This window comes from Candoia aspera, chromosome 1, assembly GCF_035149785.1.
Source record: "Candoia aspera isolate rCanAsp1 chromosome 1, rCanAsp1.hap2, whole genome shotgun sequence".
In the NCBI taxonomy this organism is placed as follows: Eukaryota; Metazoa; Chordata; class Lepidosauria; order Squamata; family Boidae; genus Candoia; species Candoia aspera.
Genome location: NC_086153.1, coordinates 80,542,476 through 80,565,055, shown reverse-complemented (window position 1 = coordinate 80,565,055; position 22,580 = coordinate 80,542,476). Strand labels below are relative to the sequence as shown.

General features: G+C 40.4%; 1 protein-coding gene across 2 annotated transcripts in view; it reads right to left on the bottom strand.

The window, feature by feature from the left end:
* Window positions 1-4,570: 4,570 nt before the first annotated feature.
* Window positions 4,571-22,580, bottom strand: part of PRKN (parkin RBR E3 ubiquitin protein ligase) — a 783,657-nt gene continuing 765,647 nt past the window's right edge. For both annotated transcript variants that reach the window (XM_063307777.1, XM_063307772.1), the window contains exons 10-12: window positions 19,463-19,549; window positions 7,997-8,114; window positions 4,571-5,653 (exon numbers count right to left, since the gene is read on the bottom strand). In XM_063307777.1, coding sequence (XP_063163847.1) covers window positions 5,544-5,653; window positions 7,997-8,114; window positions 19,463-19,549 — 315 coding nt within the window. In that variant the 3' untranslated portion in view covers window positions 4,571-5,543. The remainder of the gene's footprint in view (window positions 5,654-7,996; window positions 8,115-19,462; window positions 19,550-22,580) is intronic.

Below are 22,580 nucleotides of genomic sequence, written 5' to 3'. Positions count from 1 at the left end.
AGCTTCCACAGCAAGACCAGATCACACTTACACAGTACATGCATATATACTGTACATAGAGTCATATTAAAAATGATGTCCACAGGGTTTAAAAGGAAAAATTTAGAAGCATAGAGTGTAGTTACTAGTTGCATTATGAATTTCTGGGGGTGAGAGTAGATTAGAGTCTGGGCCTTCCTAATCCTAAGCCAACATGTTAACCAGTGATGAAAAAGTAACTTTGCAACCAATCCTTGCATTTACAGCCTTTGCAGATCTGAAAAGCTGATCTGCAAAGTAAGATCATAAGCATGGTTGTGTTTCACTTAGTGACTGCTTTGCTTAACAACTGACTTGCTGGTTCCAATTGTGGTCACTAAACGAGGACTACCTGTGCAAAACATACCCACTGGCTGTGCACAGACATTGTTTGGTCTCAAATTGAACTAAGACACCAGTGAAAACTCCAATATCAAAACTGGGAGAAGGAGACAAGTTTAAGAAAAACTTTTAGTTATTTATAATAAATAATTAGTTAACAGAAACCAAATTAAAAGAAACAAAATGCAGGAAAAAAGGAACACCTACAGTAAGATAACAGGTAAAATAGGTTAAAAGCAAACAAGGTAGAATAAAGTGTTTTACATTTGTATTTAAACTGCAATAGGAAGATAAAAAATTGTGTTGGGTAAATAGGCCTTCCAGCCTAAACAAGTTTAAATGGCAATTACAACAGAGCAGTGTAGACATTTCAGGGTAGACATTTTACTGCTACTGAACAGTACACAATTTCAAACTTTGGCCAGCCCATATCCCTGCAAGAAGAGGGTACAGCAATACTGATTGTCAGTCCTGGTATAATGGGCAGTGCAGCAGAACATGAACTTCTGATTCAATGGCTACTTTGAAGTATTATCTACTGGGATGTTAATTAATCCCAGTTGTTAATCCCCTCCCTGTTAAGTGTTTCCCAGGAGTAGAAGCACCCCCAAGGCTTAATACTGTGCAGCGTTCACCAGTATAGCAAAACAGCCCTTGACTTTAAGAACATAATATTTACACTCTGGGCACACAATGTGAAGTCTGGTTGTGCAAACTCCATTTAGATAAAGGGGACATGTTTGCCACATAGGTCTGTAGAGGTGAGTAATAACAGGTTCTTCTTGTTTCGACATTTGGCAACTAATTGTTGGGGGTGGGTTGGAGATTTCTCCTTGAGCTCATCCAAAAGGCTTGCTTGACCGAGTGTGACAACAGCAACAGCCCATGTCGAGTGGACATGAATGTACAATATAGCTCTCAACCCCTGCTAGCCTGCTGCAAAGGCAACCTGCATGCATCTTTTCCTGCTCTGCATCAAATGTAGCATTTTCCAACCTTTGTGCAATCTGTTTGCTCGGCTTCATTTCATTGTAGGTAGTGCCTCTGCCCCAGCTGGCTGGTAGGCGGTGCACTGGGTACCCCCTTTCCCTGCTTAGTTACTAATCACTGTCCTCCATGGCCATTTCATCCTGGACTGGTGAAATGGTGGTCCTTTTGAATCTTTGATTTGGTGAATCTTTTAATTTCTTTTAATTGGTGAAATGGTGAATCTTTCTTGTCTTCTTTTTGTTTTAAATCGGCCCCAGAGAAATGAACTAAGCTTGGGGAAACTGGAAAAGAGGCTGGGGACTGGTGAGGGAGGAAGGGAAGGAAATGTTTCTAGAAGGAAAAAGGCTGGGTGGGGGAAGGATTATGTATGAGTGTGCAGATGTGTTTAGACATACAAGTATAAGAAAGCAAGCATATCCCAAAGTGCTTCCTGAAAAGTGTAAAGAGGAGGGGGGAAGAATGTACTTTCTCCCTTCTATCCCACTCAGGCGCACCTCCCATTTCTCCAGGAATGTCTTGGGGTTGTTTTGAAGTTTTGGCTTGTAAAGTCAAATGTTGAGAGGAAGCATATTTTGGATTGAGCAAAAGGGCTGGGAAGGATCTCCCAATTTCCCTTCTAGCAAAAAAGGCAGCAACAGTGAAACAGTGGAGCACAGGATTATTATTTTTCCTCCAATGGACCAGTGAAATGTTCATTGTGAGCAAACCATTCCTCCAATGAATAGGGGATATAACTAGATGATCCTTCCAACTGTATGATTCTATGACCACTGGATGTATTTTTTAAAGACTTATATAGCTGCCCATATTGTAACAACAACCCTGGGCAGTGCACAAAACAGTAAAAAGAGAACCCCCCAAACCATAAAATAAAAGTAATAAAAAACTCTATAAGACTCATGATATCCTGAGGCAGCACTCTCCCATATGTCCACACACCATCTTGCTGGACTCCAGCCTTTTCCTACCCCAACACTTGTGGGAAAAGCCAGCTCTTCAAGATCTTCCGGTAAGGAGGGTGGGGTCCTGCTGGATCTCTGGGAGAAGGGTGCTCCTCAGGGCAGGGGCAGCTACAGAGAAGGTATGCTTTCTAGGTCCTGTCAGATGACAACATTTAAGGGAAGGAACCTGGAGTGCGCCCACTCTATTTAACCTGGTAGGAGAGGCAGATACACTCAAGGAGAGGTGGTCCTGCAAGTAGGTTCATCCCATGTCATTTAAGTCTTTAAAGGTAATAACCAGCATCTTGAATTGCACCTGGAAAGAAACTGGAAGCCAGTGCAGCTCACACAGCAGTAGTGTAATATGGGCAAAATGTGGAATGGCCAGAACTGTGCACGCCGCCACATTCTGCACCAGTTGTAGTTTCTGGATGGTCATCATGGGCAGCCCCATGCATTGCAGTAATCCAACTGGGAATTGATGAGGCATGAGTGACTGTGAGCAATGTTGTTTGCCCATGTGTTCTCCAAAATCTGCCTTGGAAAAGAAAGCAGTTGGTGCTTTCTTTCCTGACACAGGTGGCAAGGATAAAGAAACAGATGAATCTACCACTTAGGGGCCATGTAACCACTACCTACACTGGCCATCTGACCAGTATCATTACAAAACTGTGAAACCGAACAGCAATATCTTAACCTGGCTTCATTTCCATCTGGTACCTGGTGCTACCATGCAGAAGAACTTTCTCCTTCTTTGGTCAGTTTTGAAGATGGACATGCTAGGCTGTGCCAATCATTCAAAAGAGATACTTTAAAAATGCATATGTGCAAGCAACGCACCCCTCCTCAAAGTATTAAAACAGCTGCAGCCTGTGGAAGGTTACCTCTTCTTTGCATAAGCAGGTACCTAGAGCATGCTTGCCTGGGACCACCCACAAAGATGTTATGCAGGCCCACATGCACAGAACACGGAGGCCAACCTTCCTAGAAGCTGTACAAGCTTTTCAACTGACACAGCTGCTTTCATGCTTTGAGGAGGGATTCTCATGCTAAGTTTCATGAAGCACCTTTTTCAGTGGTTTGCCAGCTTTAGTTTACTTTCTTCCCCTGAAAGCTTGAATGGATTTCTTCAGTGGCATATTCACGATTATATCCATTGCCACAAATCAAGGCGATAAAAGCTACTATGGGAAACCAGGAATGCTTGATGTACTTACTCTTTATGTTTCAGAATGACTGCACATATTTAAAGCCAATGAGCTGAACAAGATTCAGCAGGGGCAAGCTCCACTGTGTTGAAAAACACAGCCCATGCTAAAGAACTGCAAAACATGTTTGTATGTGAGGGGATGAAATAAGCAGCAGAAAAGTACATACGACACTTCTTAGCCTGGTTTCAATGGTAGGAAATAAACCCATTTTAGAAGAAAAACTATTTTGGGGTGAAACAGGAAGGCTAGCAGATGGGGGAATGACTCCAAACTCCTCTTCTGCCTCCCACTTCTTTGCAGTTGTTTATCACTGGCCTGGGTTTGGAAACATGGGCCTGCTGCTGCCTCTAGTTCTACCCTAAGAATTGCGTGCATCATTTTTTTGTCAATGGAAGTGGGTATAACATTTGGCAGGCACGAAGATTATCCCATTAGATAATCTCTGCTTAAATAAAGACCACAGTAACTTAAAGCATTATTAAATGAATGTAGCCACCAAGTTACTTTTAGCAGTAATGTGATATATTCCTGGAGTAACAGGCCAAGGCCATAGAGAAACACCTTTATGAGTTGTGGCATCTGTCAACATGCAGCTCCTTAATTTTCCATTAATTCTTAATGCTGAGAAGTGATCAGAATCCTCCAGCACTCATTTAGCTTTGAGTTAAAGGACTGGCAAATAAAGTATCAAAACAATCTGACTAGCTCTGATGTAGCACACTGTGTGTAAGCCACCTACTCAGTGTTTTCAAGGAATGATTGCTTTCAAGTATCTTAACAATGAGAGCCACTTTGGTGTAGTGGTTAAGGCATCAGGATAAAAACCATGAGACTGTGAGTTCTAGTCCCGCCTTAGGCACAAAGTCAGCTGGGTGATCTTGGGCCAGTCCATCTCTCTGAGCCCTAGGAAGGAGGCAATGGCAAACCACTTCTGAAAACTTGCCAAGAAAACTGCAGGGGCTTGTCCAGGCAATCTCCAAGAATCGGACACGACTGAATGGATTAAAAAAAATCTTAACAATGGCTTCATTATAATAAATCTGAAGTAACCACATACCATCAAGAACATGAAAACACCAGAATGTTTATTATGGATAAAACATGTATACATGTTGATATAACTCTAGTAGAACTGTAGGCATTTCTTTCATACCAAGCAAAGTGCCACATAGCTCAAATTGATGCTGACATAGAAACACTTTTCCTAAGTCTCCAATGTATATATTAGTCAACCTCTTCTAGCATTTGCTAGGAATGCACATACCAAAGGGGGAAATAATCTTAACTGGGTCCAAAGAAGAAAACAAGCATCTATATATTTTTTATCTTGTCTGTGACTTAGGCCTGGAAATCAGTCCAGTAAAAACTTTGGGTCACTATAAAAAAAAACCTGTGCTTCAAAAGCCCTGGATTTAGATGGTAAGTTGTATTGTATCATCTTGCTTACTTGTAACTGCACTTGTGACTACTCCTACATAAATTAAAAATTAACAATTCTAAAGCATCAAACACAAAGCCACAAACTGAACTGCTGATAAATATAAACCATAATAGTTTGAATAGCTTTGAGAGGCCTGGTTTTGCATTGTTCTTTATTTTGCCCAATAATAGATATCTAGTTTTCAGATCAAAGACTAAATCAATTAAAAAGAGAAGCTGGCAGGAGACATGTCATAATTTCCAAGGGAAGAAGTACCATCACAGAGTTCTCTTAGTGTAAGCAGTAACGTACCTAACAAATGATAGCCTGACCCTTCTGATTACTTTTTAAATGCTGTGTTGGACTTAAGAGGTATAATAACCATCTGAATATATATATGTTTAGATCTGTGGTGCTTGTGAAAAACACATACATTCACAAAAGCCCATTGTTCATATCTTCCTAATTAGTCCCCACAATCAGGATTCATGTGAAATTCATAGCTGGAGCAAGGTGTTTAGAATCTGATATTGTTTGAAGCAACTGTGGCTGTGCTCCAGTGTTCTGTTTCACCAGTATATTATGATATAATTTCTTGGCTGTTTGTAGGACTACTTAAGATCAGTCAAACCAGTGATCTCCCATGCAAGTTCTGTTCCATTCAAGGCTACACTTCCAACACCATTCAAATTTACACTGAGGTTGAGGACATTTCATATGCATACATCCACCTAGAAGAAAGTCAACAGTGTATTTAAGAAATCATACAGGGGAGACAATCCATTAGTAGATGTTTAAACACAGTCAGATAATAAGTTGGCATGTTTGTAGTATTAGTTACCTCTGGGTTTCACTTGACACCCTACAGTTAATTTATGTGTGAAAGGGACAGTGAAGTTATTTTAATTTTGCAAGCTCTTTATTGCAGTTTTAACTATCTACTGATAAATATATTGAGCTATACTCCCAAGAATCATGAATTGGAGGGCAGGGGGAATGTATTTTATGAAGTGTTGCATTTATCTATTCTAAATATCTTTTGCTGTTGTTCATGAGCTCAAATTAAATTCTGATTCTGACATGAGCCCAAAGGAGGCTCACAATGTGAAATACAACTCCCTTTGCACTTACAGCTTCTCTGAAGTCCAGAATGTTCTTTGGTCATCCTTGAATCTGTAGTGGCTATGTGTGTGTGAGAGAGATATTAGTAGTTGGGGATTAGATTAGACTGAACAGGATTAGAAATTTCAGGTACAAGCAACATCCTTACATTTTGCTGTCATCTGAATGACTATTTTTGTACAAATTGGAAGCTCAGAGTGATTCAAAATAAATTCTCTTCAGGCACTATAAATCTTTTTCTTCATTATTACAAATATTTAAATGTCTCTAGTAGGAACCAGTTATCTTCTGCATATTAACAAAGATGCTTAAAACATGCTGAATAGAAGGTTCATTCATGTTGGGGATCACAAGCCAGTCTAAAACTTTTGACAAAGTGGCAATCCAACAGTATATCAAGGTTGTGCAACATTTCTGAGCCAAGGCCTACAGTTAGATTTTGAATGATGTGTTGTTGGGAGTGCCCTCCTAAAGGGGTTGGTGGCTAGATAAATACTACCTTTGATTTGATTTATATTAAAAAGGCATCAAATTACTTAAGCATAGCTAGTATAATTATTCTCCCACATACATTTAATATTTTTTTCCTCCTGTCACATTTATAATATGGAAATAATGCTTGGGAACTATACTCAAGGCTTTGAGGGCTATAAATAGCCCTCAGAACTTAGACTGTGCACCTCTGAATAAAATCTGTTATAGGAAGCCATGAATGTCTAGGAAAATATGCAGCAGAGCTTATAGCATATCTCTAAAATGTTTAATAAATGGAGAGGATGGGTCACATGGGCTCTGCAAAGGGCAAAGAGAGAGCTTTTTAGTGATTAATGTTATTGAGAGAGATTTTTGGTCATGTGGACCACTAAAATAAGGCTTTCCCAGTAGATGGACAGAATTAGTGTTGATGTAAGTAAGAATTTTGTTTCAGGAACCATCTTATTAATTTCATAATTTTAGGTCCCAGTCCAACATCCTGGCTTTTACTTGTCCTCCTCTTACCTGGTTGCACTTTTTCTAACAGCTAGGAAATTCTGTTGTCTGTTCCCAAGCTATATTACTAGCTTTCTTCATGCAGTTCTTTTCATCTGCAGATTATTTCAGACATTGAGAAAGGACTCACCATCTATCAGTCAGTATAGTATAAAGATATTGGACAGCCTCTGCTCCCTGCTTAGATACTCTATTTACAGTAGACCTGTTTCTAATTGTTTGCTAGCTAAAGAAACATGATGACCTCAAGACATCTGGGAATCAATTTTGTAATCCCATGGTGCCTGGTTTAAAGGGTTATTTCATCATGGGATTACAGAACTCTGATAATGTAATAATCACAATTTAGCCAATGCTGTGGGCATTAGGTGACTATACTATCATTCCCCTCTAACAGCAATTTGAATTAGAGCACCATGGGAAAGTGAAGCAGTGTGGCACCTATATCCAGTTCAGACTAAATTATATTCTGCTGAGTAGGGATAAAAGAAATCCAACGCATCTGTAGGATATCAAGTTTGGGAAAGCAAATTAAAAAGTAAATTATCCTGTATGTTGTGTCTTCTTCTCCTTTTACACTAGAGTTAATCTTTTATAATTTTTAGTAGCATGTGTTTTACTTTTCATATTCTGTGGTGCCATTTCAATTAAGAGTTTATGAAGGACCACTTTATATGTTCATTTCCTACAGTGACTGAAAACTATAATATTGTTGTTTCATGATTTTGAAGTGGCTTTTTGGTCATAGATATAAAGTGAAGTACCAGAACATATTTTCTAGAAAGTTAGCTAGTTCTCTTCATTATTTTGAAAGGTAAATCCTAGAACACTCAGTTTGCAACCAATTCTAAAGAACTGAAAATTGTAACCACATGAGGTTACACTCAGTATATTGGACTGCTTTGCACTGTTGTTTTAAAATCTGGTTATGGGAAGTGTGAAATATCCTTCAGGAAACTCACCATCTTTTTCTACTGGAACATGGCATTTAGGACATGGTTTAGTTATTCTTTTTATTGTTTCTTTGGATGCATCTTCCCATCGAGCTTGCATGGCTGCATGCTCATCAATTTCAAATCCCTGCAAAGAGAGAAGGAATTATGAACTATGGACTACTTACCCACAATGTGGCACATGTGACCACTTCTTCCAGACTGTACATTTTTTGCATAGGATCATTGGAAGAATTGTTATCCCACCTTACCAGATGTGCTCATGAAAGTATTTAGCATTCCTGCCTAAGAAATCTATTCCAAACACTATGAATATCATCTGGAGGCAATCACTCTGGGTTAATGTGTATCAACAAAGCTCTCAGGGTGGTAGCAAAAAAAAAAAATTGATTACTTGATACTCTACCCACCTTATTTTGACTTTTAAAACAAAGGGTAATCTATTCTTTCCTTCCTTTTTTCCATCCCACAATGTGCCATTTTACTTTACTTCTCCTTCTAGAACAAGGTTGAACAATACAGTCAGTCCATTCAGATGTTGCTGAACTTCTGTTTTTAGCAGCTCCAATCAGGATAAGGAGCAGTGATGGATGCTAGATGTGCTTCTTCAATACCCAAAAAGCCACCTGTTGTGCTCCTGCATTCTAGATAGTCTCAGGTTCTGCCAGTGCTGTCTGTTTTACGTTTTACACTGTCAACTAGCCAGCCTTTGCTTCTCTTTTCCACTTTCAACCTTTGGAAATACAGATGCAGTATACAGAGGACTCTGATTATTCGTGGTAGTTATGTTCTATACAGTCATCGCAAATATTGAATTGGCAAGTACTGAAACCTCAGCTGGGAACATCTGCATTGGGTGACTCAAAATTTTCACCACTCTGCATGACTGCAAAAGTGCCATGAGTATTGATTTTGCGGTTACAAATAAATTTAGTGAGTAGGCAACTTCGCAAATACAGGATCTGTGAATGACAAGAATCAGCTGTATATCCCCACCCATATATGAGGAGAATAAAACTTCTATTTTGACTGCAAGTTTATTAATAGATGAAAGGTTATTATTAAAACATAGACCAATGTCCAGAGATTATATTAACTTCTATAAATACAAAGGTGACCCAGCTTCTTTTTTCTTGGAGCATGTATTTTGCTGCATGTAACTCTGTAGTTCCATTTAATGAAGTGTTTCTAAAGCATAATTTTATAAATTAATAATTATAAATTAATTGCTTATGGTAATTGAAAACCTCATCATTTCTTGACTATTCTAAGATTATAAAAGGATATTACACAAAAAGATCAAGGCTATTATAATTTCAGGCTAATTTCCTTCTTATTGCAGCAATTTGATACTTCATTCTGTTTTGTCCAGAGAGCCAATTCATTTTATTATATCCTCCACAAAAAGAGCAAGCAAGCAGAAGCTTTCAGTATCATTTCTGAACATTGAATGCCCTTTGTATTTTTGCATTTTGTCGCTAAAATCTCTTGTGGTTGCACAATATTACTTTATCAAAGAAGACTGAGTCAATGTTTTTCATGAATAGATAACCTCAATGTGTTCCTAGTATCCCTATTAGCATGATTTGGGGAAGCTGATCACAAAATCCCATACTAAAACCAAATTCTGACATTGTTGCTACCAGCTACACAAAGAAAATCACTACCTAGGAAAAGGGACCAGATTTCACAAGTAGACATAAACAGCTGTTTTCAACATGCATGAAGCTAAGATTCAACAGAACAACAATGACTAATTGTTCATAATTTTCTCACCATCTTCTGAGGAAGACAAGTATTGCAGGCAGAAAACTAGGGATCTGCAAAGGGTTTTGTGCACACACTGTTCCATGCATGAAAAGCTGTCTTTGGGAAGTCTGTGCCCACAGTGGAACATGATGTATGTCTCAAGACATGCTGGCCCCTCTGCAGGGTAGAGGAAGGCTGTTTTGTCCCAGATGTGAACCAAAGTGCAATTGTTCTGGGCAGAAGCAGGGTGAAGCATGTGGGTAAATGCAGGAAAAAGCCAAAGGTGAGGGGTTTCCTTGATGATGTTGTGCACAATTATTGATGGCAGCAGCAGTAATGGAGGAGAAGCAGAGCAGGAAGGGAAGGGAAATGGGTGCTTGAATGATCAGGAAAGGGATGAGCTGCGCTGGGAGCCTGCTTCTTACTGCTGAGATCCTGGCAATAAGGGACGGGTCCACAGGCCAGGATTCTGGGGGGCAGCTGCAGCTGAGGGGTGAGAAGGCAGGCAGGCAGGCAGGCAGGCAGGCACAAGTCATATGGAGGAAGATGGAAGAGGGGGCAGCATATACCGCCTGGTCCTACTTGCACTGTCAGAGCACACTGGGAGCCTTCAAACTTTGCTTTTGGATGAGGCCCAAACCAAAACATTCTGGTTTGTTTCTGGTGAACTGCAGCTGATCTGAAACAGTGTGGCAAAATATCCAGAACATGATGATTTGTTTTGTGTTCAGAACAAAATATATTTCCTATTTCTTGCAGATCCCTACATAAAACACTTCAGGCTGCATTTCCAGTCTGTTCTCCAGATCTCCAGTTTCAATGTCAGTGTTTTAGACCATAATTTAGGTGACAGTACCCTACCATAGCGAAATAAATTGAGACTTATCAAGGAAATATTATTGCCTGTTTCAACAAGTCTGGTTCTCTCATACAGCTGACCTATCACAATCCTAAATAGATTATTAAACATTATTTTAATTGCTGTTAGAAAATGTAAGCCCTTTCCTGCTGTCTACATAATTGGGCATGGTGTATTTAAAAGGTGGGTCGTTCAGTCCACAGTTCAGAATAATACTGAAGTGAGAGTGCAAACACAGAATATTGTTTCTTCCCATTGCACCAGGATAACAACCCATTCATTCTGATTGTATACATTCTCCATATTAATGGAAACCAGAACTCAGTCTTTTCCTATTTATGTTTAGAGCCAGTAGATATACCCCTGCCCCATCTTCTTTTCAGTCATTCCGACAGCTCAGCTAAAACAGCTTGCTTCCTCCAATGGCAACTTCTTTCCAGGTCAGGTTAGTAGACTGCAGCCTGGAATAAGTTACTTAAGGAATTTCATGGGAAAAGAGAAGCCTCTGAAAAACTTCTCCAGAACCTCCTCCAGAACATTGTAGAATTGGGTAGGGGATGGCAGTTGGTGGAGTTTTCCAAAATCACACAGTGCTTCTCTGGATTTGAGACAGAGCAGACCCTGCCCCATGCAATATTGTGCTGGAGGGCTTATTAACCTTCAGGAGAAATTCTTCAGAGGGTACTGATGGCTGTGTGGAGAAGGAGGGAAGATTGCCAACCTGTGCGCATTTACCTACAAATACATTTCACAGAATGGAGTGGGACTTACTTCCAGGCAGGCATACAGTATAATGCACTGTAATTTGGTAACTGGCTTTAGGAGTTTAACCAGCTCAGGTTCATTTCTGGATTTTCAGTTTGTTCTATTCATCTGTTAAGAATTATGTTGATTGTTTAGTTTGGGTTTTAACTTGTGTACACTGCCCAGAGTCACATGCAAGTGAGATGGGCTATATAAATTCAATCAGTCAATCAGTAACTAAATAAATGACTGTGTACGCCGCCCAGAGGCACATGCAAGTGAGATGAGCTATATTAAATAAACAAATAAATGCCCTGAAAACATTATGGCAATATGTCCCAGAGGCACATGCAAGTGAGATGAGCTATATTAATTAAATAAACAAATGCCCTGAAAACATTATGGCAATATGTCCTTGAAAAAGGATTTTGCATTGTTTATGTGGTTACCTTTTCAAAGACATCTCTGGGTTTGTGTAATGCAGAAAATTAACAATTTCTTTAAAATCCTATTGATAAATAGGAAGCTCTCCTTCCCCCAAATCCTTCCCCCAAATCATTAACATGTAATGTTGTACTTTTTAAAATATTCAGGACTGATTCACAGATTACAAGAAAAGGCTTGTTGAAAAGCCACTGGCTGACTTCTAAAAGGGTTCCCAGAAAACTTTTCTTTAGTAACACAGTGCCACCATGTGGCAAAATATGAAGACTGCATGAAGTCAAGATGTATAATAAAATAATTGTGCAGATTGAGGGAGGACAGAGAAGGTCACTGAATGGCTGCATTCATGTGTTCCTGTAATTGGCCATAGGCATGATTGTCATACATATACATAAACCCAGGCCAACTGTGGGATAAGGAAATAGTCTTTTCCCCCCACCCCAAATAGGTCTGAATTTGATTTGGATCTTACATTACCTAGTGCTAGAAAACGTGGTTCCTTTTATGACCATGAGGTGACCATTCTCTTTTGTGACCAATTTTCAGAGTTGCAAAATTTGTATCAACAGCTATAGCTTATAGAAGCTGTCTGATGCCCTCTTGGTATTATGAGAGAGAGAGAGAGGGAGAATACACACACACATACACACACACATACACACACACACACATACATGCATGCATGCATGTGTTTTACCTGCTGCATTTGATGTATTTTTAATTATTGGTCTTGGACTGTATATGAACTTGAACTTGATTTGAATCAAAGTACCTGGTCAGCCATCATGGCAGCAGTAAGCATGGAAGTGAAAGGTGGGTGACATAATTAAGCTTTCCTTGTACTTGCCTAGTGCAAAGGCCCATAGGATACTAGCCAGGGAGTGGGCAGTGAGATTCTGCATTGCAAAACTGCTGATTTTTGACCAATTTTAATGTAATTCCGTGCTTCCAGAACCACCAGGCAGGATGTTTGATTGTGTTAGTGGCTGACCAGGTTAAGCACCTTGTGCAAACATTTCTGCCAATCTCTTGGTTTATACAACAAGTACATTAACCACAGCTCCTTGATCTGCTTCCCCAGAAAAGTACAAACAGTTTTTATAAAGGTTTAACTCATTAGAGATAAGCTTGATATTGAAATATTTCTTTAACTCAAGAGAGCTGGGGAAACCTTCTTGTAAAAATAGGATTCTGTCTGTGCAGTTTACATAGAGTTGTGCTCTGGAGACCCATATTCGTATCTAAATTATAATATTCAACAAAACATCACTGAAGTTTCTGGATGCATTTCAGTGGGAGTCAGGATAAAAAGAATCCAGTTGCTCATATAAGCCCAGAATCCAAAACCTCTGAAATGCTCTTCACTTAAATGAAGATCCAGATCAAGCTAATAAAATGTATGTGATAATTCCATGACAATATTTTGGGAAATATCAATATTGTTGAGGTTTTCCTACTAACGATTAAGACTGCTATTGTACCTAATCATTTAGGCCCGGTGAAGAGGTTGTATTTGATTGTCTCCTCGCACGTGCTTCATGCAAATCGCCTGGGGGGAGGAAACCTGCCCGGACTTGTTTCTTACTTCCTCTTTTTCTCTCTGCCGGCAATGTAGCCAAGCAAGGCTTGCTCCAAAGGGGAGCTACATCCTTTAAATATGTTTTTCTTTTGTTTTGCTTTCTGTAAATAAATTATTTTTATAGAAATGCTTGGTGTGTGACTTTTTTGACCTCTCCTGGGCTAAAGGCTTTCCCAGCATCTGCCAACAAATATACAAACTGTCTTTCCCATCACCTGCTCTGTGAAAACCACACTGTCCCAATATATCTCTTTACCTTTACCTTCCAAATTGTGACTTTCAGGAGGTTCAGGCACATGTGCTGGGGTTGTTTTGTCAGGTCTCTCTAGGTTCCAGACAGATGGTTAATGAGGTCCCAGAAGGACTCTATCTCTGTGACATACCCATAAAGTTCCTCTAATCCTGTCGAGAAGCAATAGGAGTTCTATAATGCACTGAGCAGCCCAGCTATTGGTCCATCTCAACACCTCATGGGAGACATAGGTACCTGCTTAATGTCAGGTTGCGCTTGCCAACATGTGCCTGGGAGGTGACCACCGTGGCTCTGGTTATCTTTTTCAACTCCCACCAGGCTTTATGCCTGCCTGGCATTAGTTTTTAACAAGTCTCTCATGCATCAAATCAATAAATAAGCAAGCACTGGCTCCCTGCATTATCTGTTTTAATTAAAAACAACAACAATGGCCCTGGGCCTCATTAAGCCCCCTGGGTATCATGGTCTGGTAGCTAATAGGAGGACAACAGAAATGACAATTGTATACTTTTATGATTAAAAAAAAAGATACTTTGCTGGTCAATGACCAAAATGAAATGACTGACTTACTGACAAAAAAAAAAAAAAAAGATACAAGATAGAAAGGACATTTGTCAGCTGTACCACAGCCTGAAGAATTTAACTCTTTTTTTGTTTAAACCCAAACAAGAATTTCATTGTCAGGAGCCCCAACTGGAGGACCATTTTGAAATTTGGATGGTATATATCACAGTTCAATTTCATCACTTTTTCCTACTGTTTAATAAACTGACTTAAATATGCATAATTTAATTGTGTAACATGACATTTCTATGACCAGCTCTAGTTAGTATAAGACAGGCCAAATTTTTGTGGGATTCTTTTCTTTTTCTACATACAAGATGGTAACAAAAATAAAACAAAAAGCAGTGCAGGGCTTTGTCTGGAACTATGCCTATTTGCCTGGGGTGGTGGGGAGAAAAAAGGCTGAGCAACAGTGGGACACTAGAAGGCTTGGTAGAGACTAAACTTACTAGTCGGTCTTCTGGAAAATGAGCTTTTGGCTCATTTATAGTTCATTTTCTAAAGGACAGGTTCTGCAAAATGCTTCAAAAAAATCAATTTATTAGATTTATATCCCATTTTTCATTCAGGAGCTCAAGGTAACGTATGCCCTATTTTTCCCAATAACGGTCCCATGACATAGGTTGGGCTGAAGAGAGTGAACGTCTAGGACTCAGGGTGGACTAAAATCTGGGTCTTCCTAGATGAGTACCTTAAGCTCTATAAAATTCTGGCTCTCTGTTGTGCTAATCAGCCCAAAAGATAGTTTCCATCACAGTCCTTAAGACTCTTTCTGCATTGTTTGATAGAAAGCTTATTCATGTGTAAGTTAGTGATAGCTTCACAGACCATGTTAATGAAAAGCAGGATGGACATTCCAGGTTGGTTTTTTTAATAGAAAGGTTGGAGATTTGTATGGTTATGAAGATCCACAGAACCATTCTAAGGGACAGTGAAGAAGAAACTTCACTGTCATACATTCTGCAAAAGCAGCAGAGTTGGGGAATGGGTTGATGGTCTGTGTGGGAGCACATGTTGCACCCCTAAATTCAAATGTGTATTTTCCTGGGTTGCCATGCAAACCCAGAAAATGAAACCCAGCTCCTTTAAGGAGTTGTTGACAGGTATGATGTGAACTCCTCCATGCTCTCTAAGTCACCTTTCTCTCTTTGCATCTGAATCACCAAACAGCTGATATATCCAGCCTTGGATGTATGGGGAGAGGAGCCAAGTTCATTTATTACTTGTGATTCTTCCCCTCCAACCATTTTCCTTTACTGAATTTCATCCCATTAGAATTCCATAATCTGTCAAAAGACAAACATGAAACAAACCTGGGGGAAAAGGTGCATAGGCAAGCAGGAGGCAGCTCCCCTTTCCCCTGTTGCATTTTAAATTATATCCCTCTCACCACTTTATAAAGAATGGCTAGGGTGGACCCCAAGTCCTCCTGCATCACATTTAGTCAGAGTTTCAGCAGGAGGTTGACCCAATAGCTAAAGATGCTTGCTGTGGCTTTCCTGATACCTCTGTATAAAAACAGAAGAAATTCTGTTGGGTCAAGCCAGCAGTCTATCTAGTCCTGCTTCTCTCAATAGCCAACCAGATGCCACAGTGGAATCCCGTAAACAAGGGATGAGAACAGTACCCTTTCTCACAGTTAAGATCCAAAGCAGATGTGTCTGCAGAATCTGATGAATCAGAATGATGAAACGAGCCTTTCAGCATCACAACACAAGCTCCATCCTTGGAGTAGGCATGTGTGATGTCATGATGCTCTTACAATCACAATGCCTGTTTCAACATTTGCCTCTCGCTGTCCACCCCTAACCCACGCCCTGGACATCCATGATCCCAAAGCTTATCCTGGAAGTAACAAACAGCCATTTCATTTACTGAGATCTGCCACATATAAATACCAAACATGGGACACACTCTCAATGTCTACTGTAAGCAGTAACTGGTATTGTTTGGCTCAGAAGACCCGGTTCCTGAAAACCTCTGAGAATGAGATTTTCAATTTTAGTGCAATCAGGCTGGACAGGTGTTCATGTGCATTTACTTGCTATGTACTCTTATCTCATGTTGTAGAGAGGAGAGAATCTAATGGGTCTCCTTGCCTCGCCTGCTGAGCTCACCACTTGCCTAGCACTGGTGAAGCTCCACCAAGGAGAGATCGTGCTGCCATGCTGGTGGCATTTTGAAGTTAGGATTGAGGGTAAAGACAATGTAGGAAAAGTGTGGTAGGGCTAGGGTACGTTCAGGATGATTTGGACATAGCATGGATCAGACAGTGCCAGAGCTCATTTAATCAATTTTTATCTTTCCTTTCTCTTCATAGGGTGATCAGCATAGTGAACAATATCAAAAAATGCAGAAATAAAAAGAGATAAATGAACAAAGGATTAAGAGCAAGGCAACATTGGAAATACAATACTAAAGGCATTGACATGTAAAGAACTGGCTAAACCGATGTTTGCTTCCTTGTCAAAATGGCAGGTCCAAGATAGAGCTATATTTAAAAGAGAGCTCCAGAGTTGGTATGAACCCCTTCTTTGTGGGGTGCCGCAGGGTTCGGTTCTCTCTCCTCTCCTATTTAACATTTACATGAAATCTCTGGGCAAGATCATCCGTCACCATGGGATGAGGTATCATCAATATGCCAATGATACCCAATTATACATCTCTGTCCCGGGTGAAGTAAGTGATGCCGTGACCACCCTTTCCGAATGCCTGGAGGCTGTGGGGGCCTGGATGGGGGACAACAGGCTTCGAATGAACCCTAGTAAGATGGAGTGGCTGTGGATTAACGGCACCTCACGTGCCAGGAACTTGTCATCTTTAGTGCTGGATGGGGTTGAACTGCCCCAGATAGACCCGGTACGTAACTTGGGGGTCCTCTTGGACTCACGACTCCTGCTCAAAGAGCAGGTGGCAGTTGTGGCCAGGAGGGCCTTTGTGCAACTTCATGTTGTGTGCCAGTTATGCCCTTTCCTGGACCGAGAGGCCCTTTGAATGGTCACTCATGCCCTGGTCATCTCCCATTTAGACTACTGTAATGCGCTCTACATGGGGCTACCCTTGAAGAATATCTGGGAGCTACAGAGGGTCCAGAATGCAGCCATGCGAACAACCTTGGGCATTCCAAGATTTGCACACGTAACAACTTTGTTGTGTGAGCTGCACTGGGTCCCAGTTTGCTTCTGGGTCCAATTCAAGGTGTTGGTTATTACCTTTAAAGCCCTACATGGCATGGGACCAGGATATCTGAGGGACCGTCTCATCCCTATTACATCGACCCTCCCCACCCAGTCATTCAGGGAGGGCATGTTACAGACCCCATCCACAAAAGAATTCCATCTGGCGGGGTCTCAGAAGCATGCCTTCTCTGCAGTAGCTCCTGCCCTTTGGAACATCCTTCCCCCAGAGGTGAGACAGGCCCCTTTGCTCCTGGACTTCCAAAAAAGATTAAAGACCTGGTTTTGTCAGCAGGCTTGTAATGGAAGGGGGAATAGCCATACTTGGGGATGACTAGCACCCTAGAGTGACTTCTGATGGTCCTACTATACTCACAGTCTGATAAAGAACTCTTGCTCATCTTGATCCTATTACATTCTACTTTTATGGTATTTATTTTATTTATAACTGTTTTGGCTTTTCAATTCTATTTTATTGTAAACCGCCTAGAGTCCCTCCTGCGAGGGAGATGGGCGGTGATAAAATTTGATTGATAAATAAACTCAAATTCCTACCACCCCAAACGCTTCTTTGTTTCATTCTCTATAACGTCTGCTTTTCAAAGCATAATTTCCTTCCAACGTGTTTCTACCTTAATCTTCTGGAGATTAAGATTTTTAATCTTCTGAAGAACATCTTGATATTTTTTTATTCACAGTTTCCCTTAATTTTCCTCAGCCCCCACTTTCTTACAATTTATGTCATTATGTACACAGTGTTTTGAAATGTGTGCATTTTTGTTTGCATGTTTTGCCTGGAGGACTGCATTGCAACATTTCAAGGAATGAAAAAAAAATTGGAAAACTTTCCAGTTTGCTTATTTGTTCAGAAGTAACACTGTGCATGTCATGCCCCGTTCTAAGGCATGCATGCCTCACAACGTGATCATGCCTTCCTGTTGGAAGGGAGGGACAGGAAGCATGCATAGGCTTATCCCCTCAAGAACAGATTGCACGGGGGGCTCGCCCAAGGCCGGGCGGCCATCAACATAATTGCCGGCCACTCCAAAGGGCCCCAGGGCATTCACCTGGGACGCACACAGAAGGAAGAGAATGGCAGTCGGACGGCACTGCCCGAATCACCCATCAAGGCGATTATCTCATCAGGATCACCCATCAAGAAGGCCGGGAACGGACACACGGATGGGGGGGGGACGGAAAGGGGCAAGGCCGACACACGTGTATATAAAGGGAAGGAGCCCAACACATGCTCATTCCCGTCTTTCTCTAGTGACCGTATCCTTCCCAATAAACCAGCTTTCCTTAGCCAGTCTAAGTTCGAGTCTGCGCCTTATTGGGGAGAAGCTACGCATCACAGTGCAACTCTTTGGACTCAGTTCCAAAAAGAAGATTTAGACTATAGACACAGCTGCTTTAAACAGTAGCAAATGGGTGCTATGTTTGTGCCTCTGCATGTTCCAGAGTATGTTTTTGGAATCTAATCTGAAGCACTGCACTGCTCTATCAGGGAGTGCAAATTAAAATATCTTAAAATAAAAATCAAATTACTTTCTCCCCATCACTTTCTATAACCTTCATAATGCAGACAGATTACATAGTGTTTGCTGCTCAGTGATTTATGCATCAGTGTCTGTAGGCTGGGGAATTGACACTGCGATTTAAAGAGGAGGAGCCCAGAAGGAAGCATATCAAGCGTAAACTTCCATAAACTCCCATGTTTCTTTATATGAGGAGTTTATGGAAGTCCCATCAGTCATTCTCTCAGAAAATTTGAATACCATCATGGTAAAGATAAAAAGGCCTCATTTTCTGAGCAGGATGTATGTATGTATGTATGTATGGAAATCCCATGTAAGTTTTAATGACTCTATTAAAGTCTTAATAACTACTTCTGAGTTTCACCTGTGGTATGTATAACCCCGGTTAAGAACTAATAACTGTAACACTAGACTTCTGAAGGGGAAACAGCAGGATCTTCTCCCTCTCTGCCAACATTATGCCTCCCTCCAAGGCCCCTCGTTGTCTCTGTTCTGGATTATCAACAACCCACCCCCCCAATGATTCTGTAGTTAATTTTCTGAGATGCAATGGATGTGGAGATGTATACCTTCTGAGCTCTGGCTCCTGGACTTTTGAAGAAGGTAGAGCATTCCCCTTCATGGTATTCTTCTTTACATTCACGGCAGAACACAAACTGGAAAAAGAAAGCCGGAAGACATAAACAAACAGTAGGAATCAAGACGAGATACTACAGCCATAGTATTGCTTATCAGATGATCCACCATTCTTCTTACCCCATTAAATTCTCGTCATTTCTTATTTATCATCCATGTGATTGCATAGCCTACTCGTTAACACAAACCTACTTTATATGTTTCTGCTATGAAACAAGCTTCTATTAGAAGAAAAAGACCCCCTTTTCCTTTTACACATGGAATCACTGAGGTTTATAGCATAAAACTGCTTAAAAACATTTTGGGGGAGAGGAGAAGTGGTTGAGAAGCCAGAACTACAAACACCCTGTTTTCCAGACTGAGTTTCTGAGACGTCATTGGAAAGAGGGGGGCAGATTTTGTCTTGGGGCCCTTAGTTGCAAACAAGGATTCTCCCAAAATATTTCCATAACTGGGAGATCTTGGAATGTCTTTTGGAGAATGGGAGAGACTGCATTTCACATTGAAAATTCTGCTATAGCCATGGGCCAAATCATCTGCCAATTTCAAATGCAATGTTAGATTCCCCTAATAATAGGGGCAGGTGAATAAGCGGGTGGGATTCCAGCAATTCAGCATTCCAAGAACAATTGTCTAAAGTAACCATTGACTCACTCAGGGTAAAGGTATCCAGAATGCTGCCTTTAATTCAGTTAGAATTATTCATTTGGTACCTGCCTGGCTTTCTAGCGCCTGTGAACAGAAGCAATTTGCTGTTAAAGGCATAAGAACCAGCTTATTTTTTCCCCTATCAGTTGGCAACGTTCATTTTAAAACCACTTAGTAAAACCCTAGATGATAGCTCTGAATAAACATAACTATCTAAAACATTATTCCCATGTGTATTGCCTATTTATAAGACAGAAATCTGCCTTGACATGGAACAATGATCCCTGCACTATCATTTCCTAATTAATTTTTACTATCCTTGTGCCCAGAGAAAAAACGAATAGTTAAGGTGAAATATCAATCCCTGCCATTCTGAAAGTACACCATCTTGACCCACCACTAGAACACCAAAAGATTTTTCAGCTCCGTGCTACATTGACAAGCCAAGCTGATGAAATACTCCTGATGTTTGGATACAGCGTTAGCTCTTGCATATAATGAATAGACATATCAGCAGTACTTGACACTAAAATGTTTATCTGCCTCATGTCACATCTTTGCAGTTCCATTTTGCACTCTGTCATGCTCCTGTTGTCACTTTAAGTACCATATGAAATCACAATTCATTGCAGTGCTACAAAAATGATGCTTATGCAAAATGAAACAGGACAACCTGCTGACTGTGTTATAGCCTCCTTTGCCTGGGGATTCTGAAAGGCTGAGGTCCAAAGGATCTGAGTGCCATGCATTTTGCAATGGCACTCCCTTTTGAAAGATTTGAGCTTCTTTATAAGACAGGAATCTGCCTTGACATGGAACAATGAGCCCTGAACTCTCATTTCCCAATTAATTTTTACTATCCCTGTGCCCAGAGAAAAAACCAATAGTTCAAGTGAAATATCAGTTACAGTATTCTTCCTGCCATTCTAGTAGATGTGGCACATTGAAGAAGCCAAGCTTTCTTTCCTATTTAAGTTAATAGCTGTTAAGCCAGGGGTGCAAAATGGGGGTCCACCAGCACTCTTTTTATGGACCACAATCCATCTCTGGAGGGGTTGAGGTTTACTTTTATGGATTTTTTTTTAAATGGATGCGTTAAGGAGAGGAGCAATGACTTAAGCCTTTGCACTCCATTTGCCCCAATTTCTCCCTTGTTTCCTAATAGTAAACCCAGACCTTTATCCTACAACCTTACTACACACCTGTGCTTTCATACTTCCCTTGACCCACTTACAAGCTCTCAAAGGTTGGCCGGTGAAGCTGGTCTTCATTGACCCTTCTTTTTATTTTAGAACCTCCCGCCTTTCTTCTTCCTCTAACTGGACATATTAATCCATAAAAAAAGGTTTTAGTATGTACTGTACACAGTGTCCTATTTCTTTACTTATTACATTCTTTTTGCCATTGCATGGTCAAAAGCATACTAAACTGAATTTCTTTATGCTATCTAGAAGGTTATTAGGTCACCTACCCATGTAAAATTAAAAATCCAGTATTAAAAAAATACTGAAGTAGAAGCAGTAGTAAATAAATTCAAGAGTTACATAACTTTTCCATTCTGCAGATATTTTACTCTTAGGTAAAACACCTAGTTTTGGTAAACAGATATATTACACAATATATATAATAAACTATAAATGACATGGCTCTATTTTCAGTATTATGCAAATATTATAAAATATTATGAGAGCCAGTTTGGTCTAGTGGTTAAGGTGCTGGGCTAGAAACCAGGAGACTGAGAGTTCTAGTCCTGCCTTAGGCATGAAAGCCAACTGGGTGACCTTGGGCCAGTCACATTCTCTCAGCCCAACTCACCTCACAGGGCTGCTGTTGTGGGGAAAATAGGAGGAGGAAAGAGTATTAGGTATGTTCACTGCCTTGAGTTATTTATAAAAATAATAAAGGCGGGATAAAAATTAAATAAATAAATTAGGTAATACTACTTATGTCTGCTCAAGTCATTGCACTTCCTTTCACTTTCCACCATGTTGAACCTCCTCTGTGCATAGCTGAAGCTGCAGAGTTTATGCAGTTTTCCAAATATGGGGTGATATAAGAGAACATTGTTCCATTAGCAGATACCATTCCAGGAGTTTATGGATTTGAAATATGAAAGGCAGCCAAGTTGGGACCCTTCATATTATTTAGTTCTTAGAACAACAGGAAAATTCAAGTTACGTAATAAAAAAATGGAAAGACAATAGTGTCTGCATTTTCTGAGAAAGATCAGTTTCCTCTATGGTAATAGACTGCTAGAGCCAGACATCCTGAAGAGTGAGGTTGAATGGGCCTTAAGAAGCATTGCTAATAACAAGGCAGCAGGAGACGACGGCATCCCAGCTGAACTGTTCAAAATCTTGCAAGATGATGCTGTCAAGGTAATGCATGCTATATGCCAGCAAA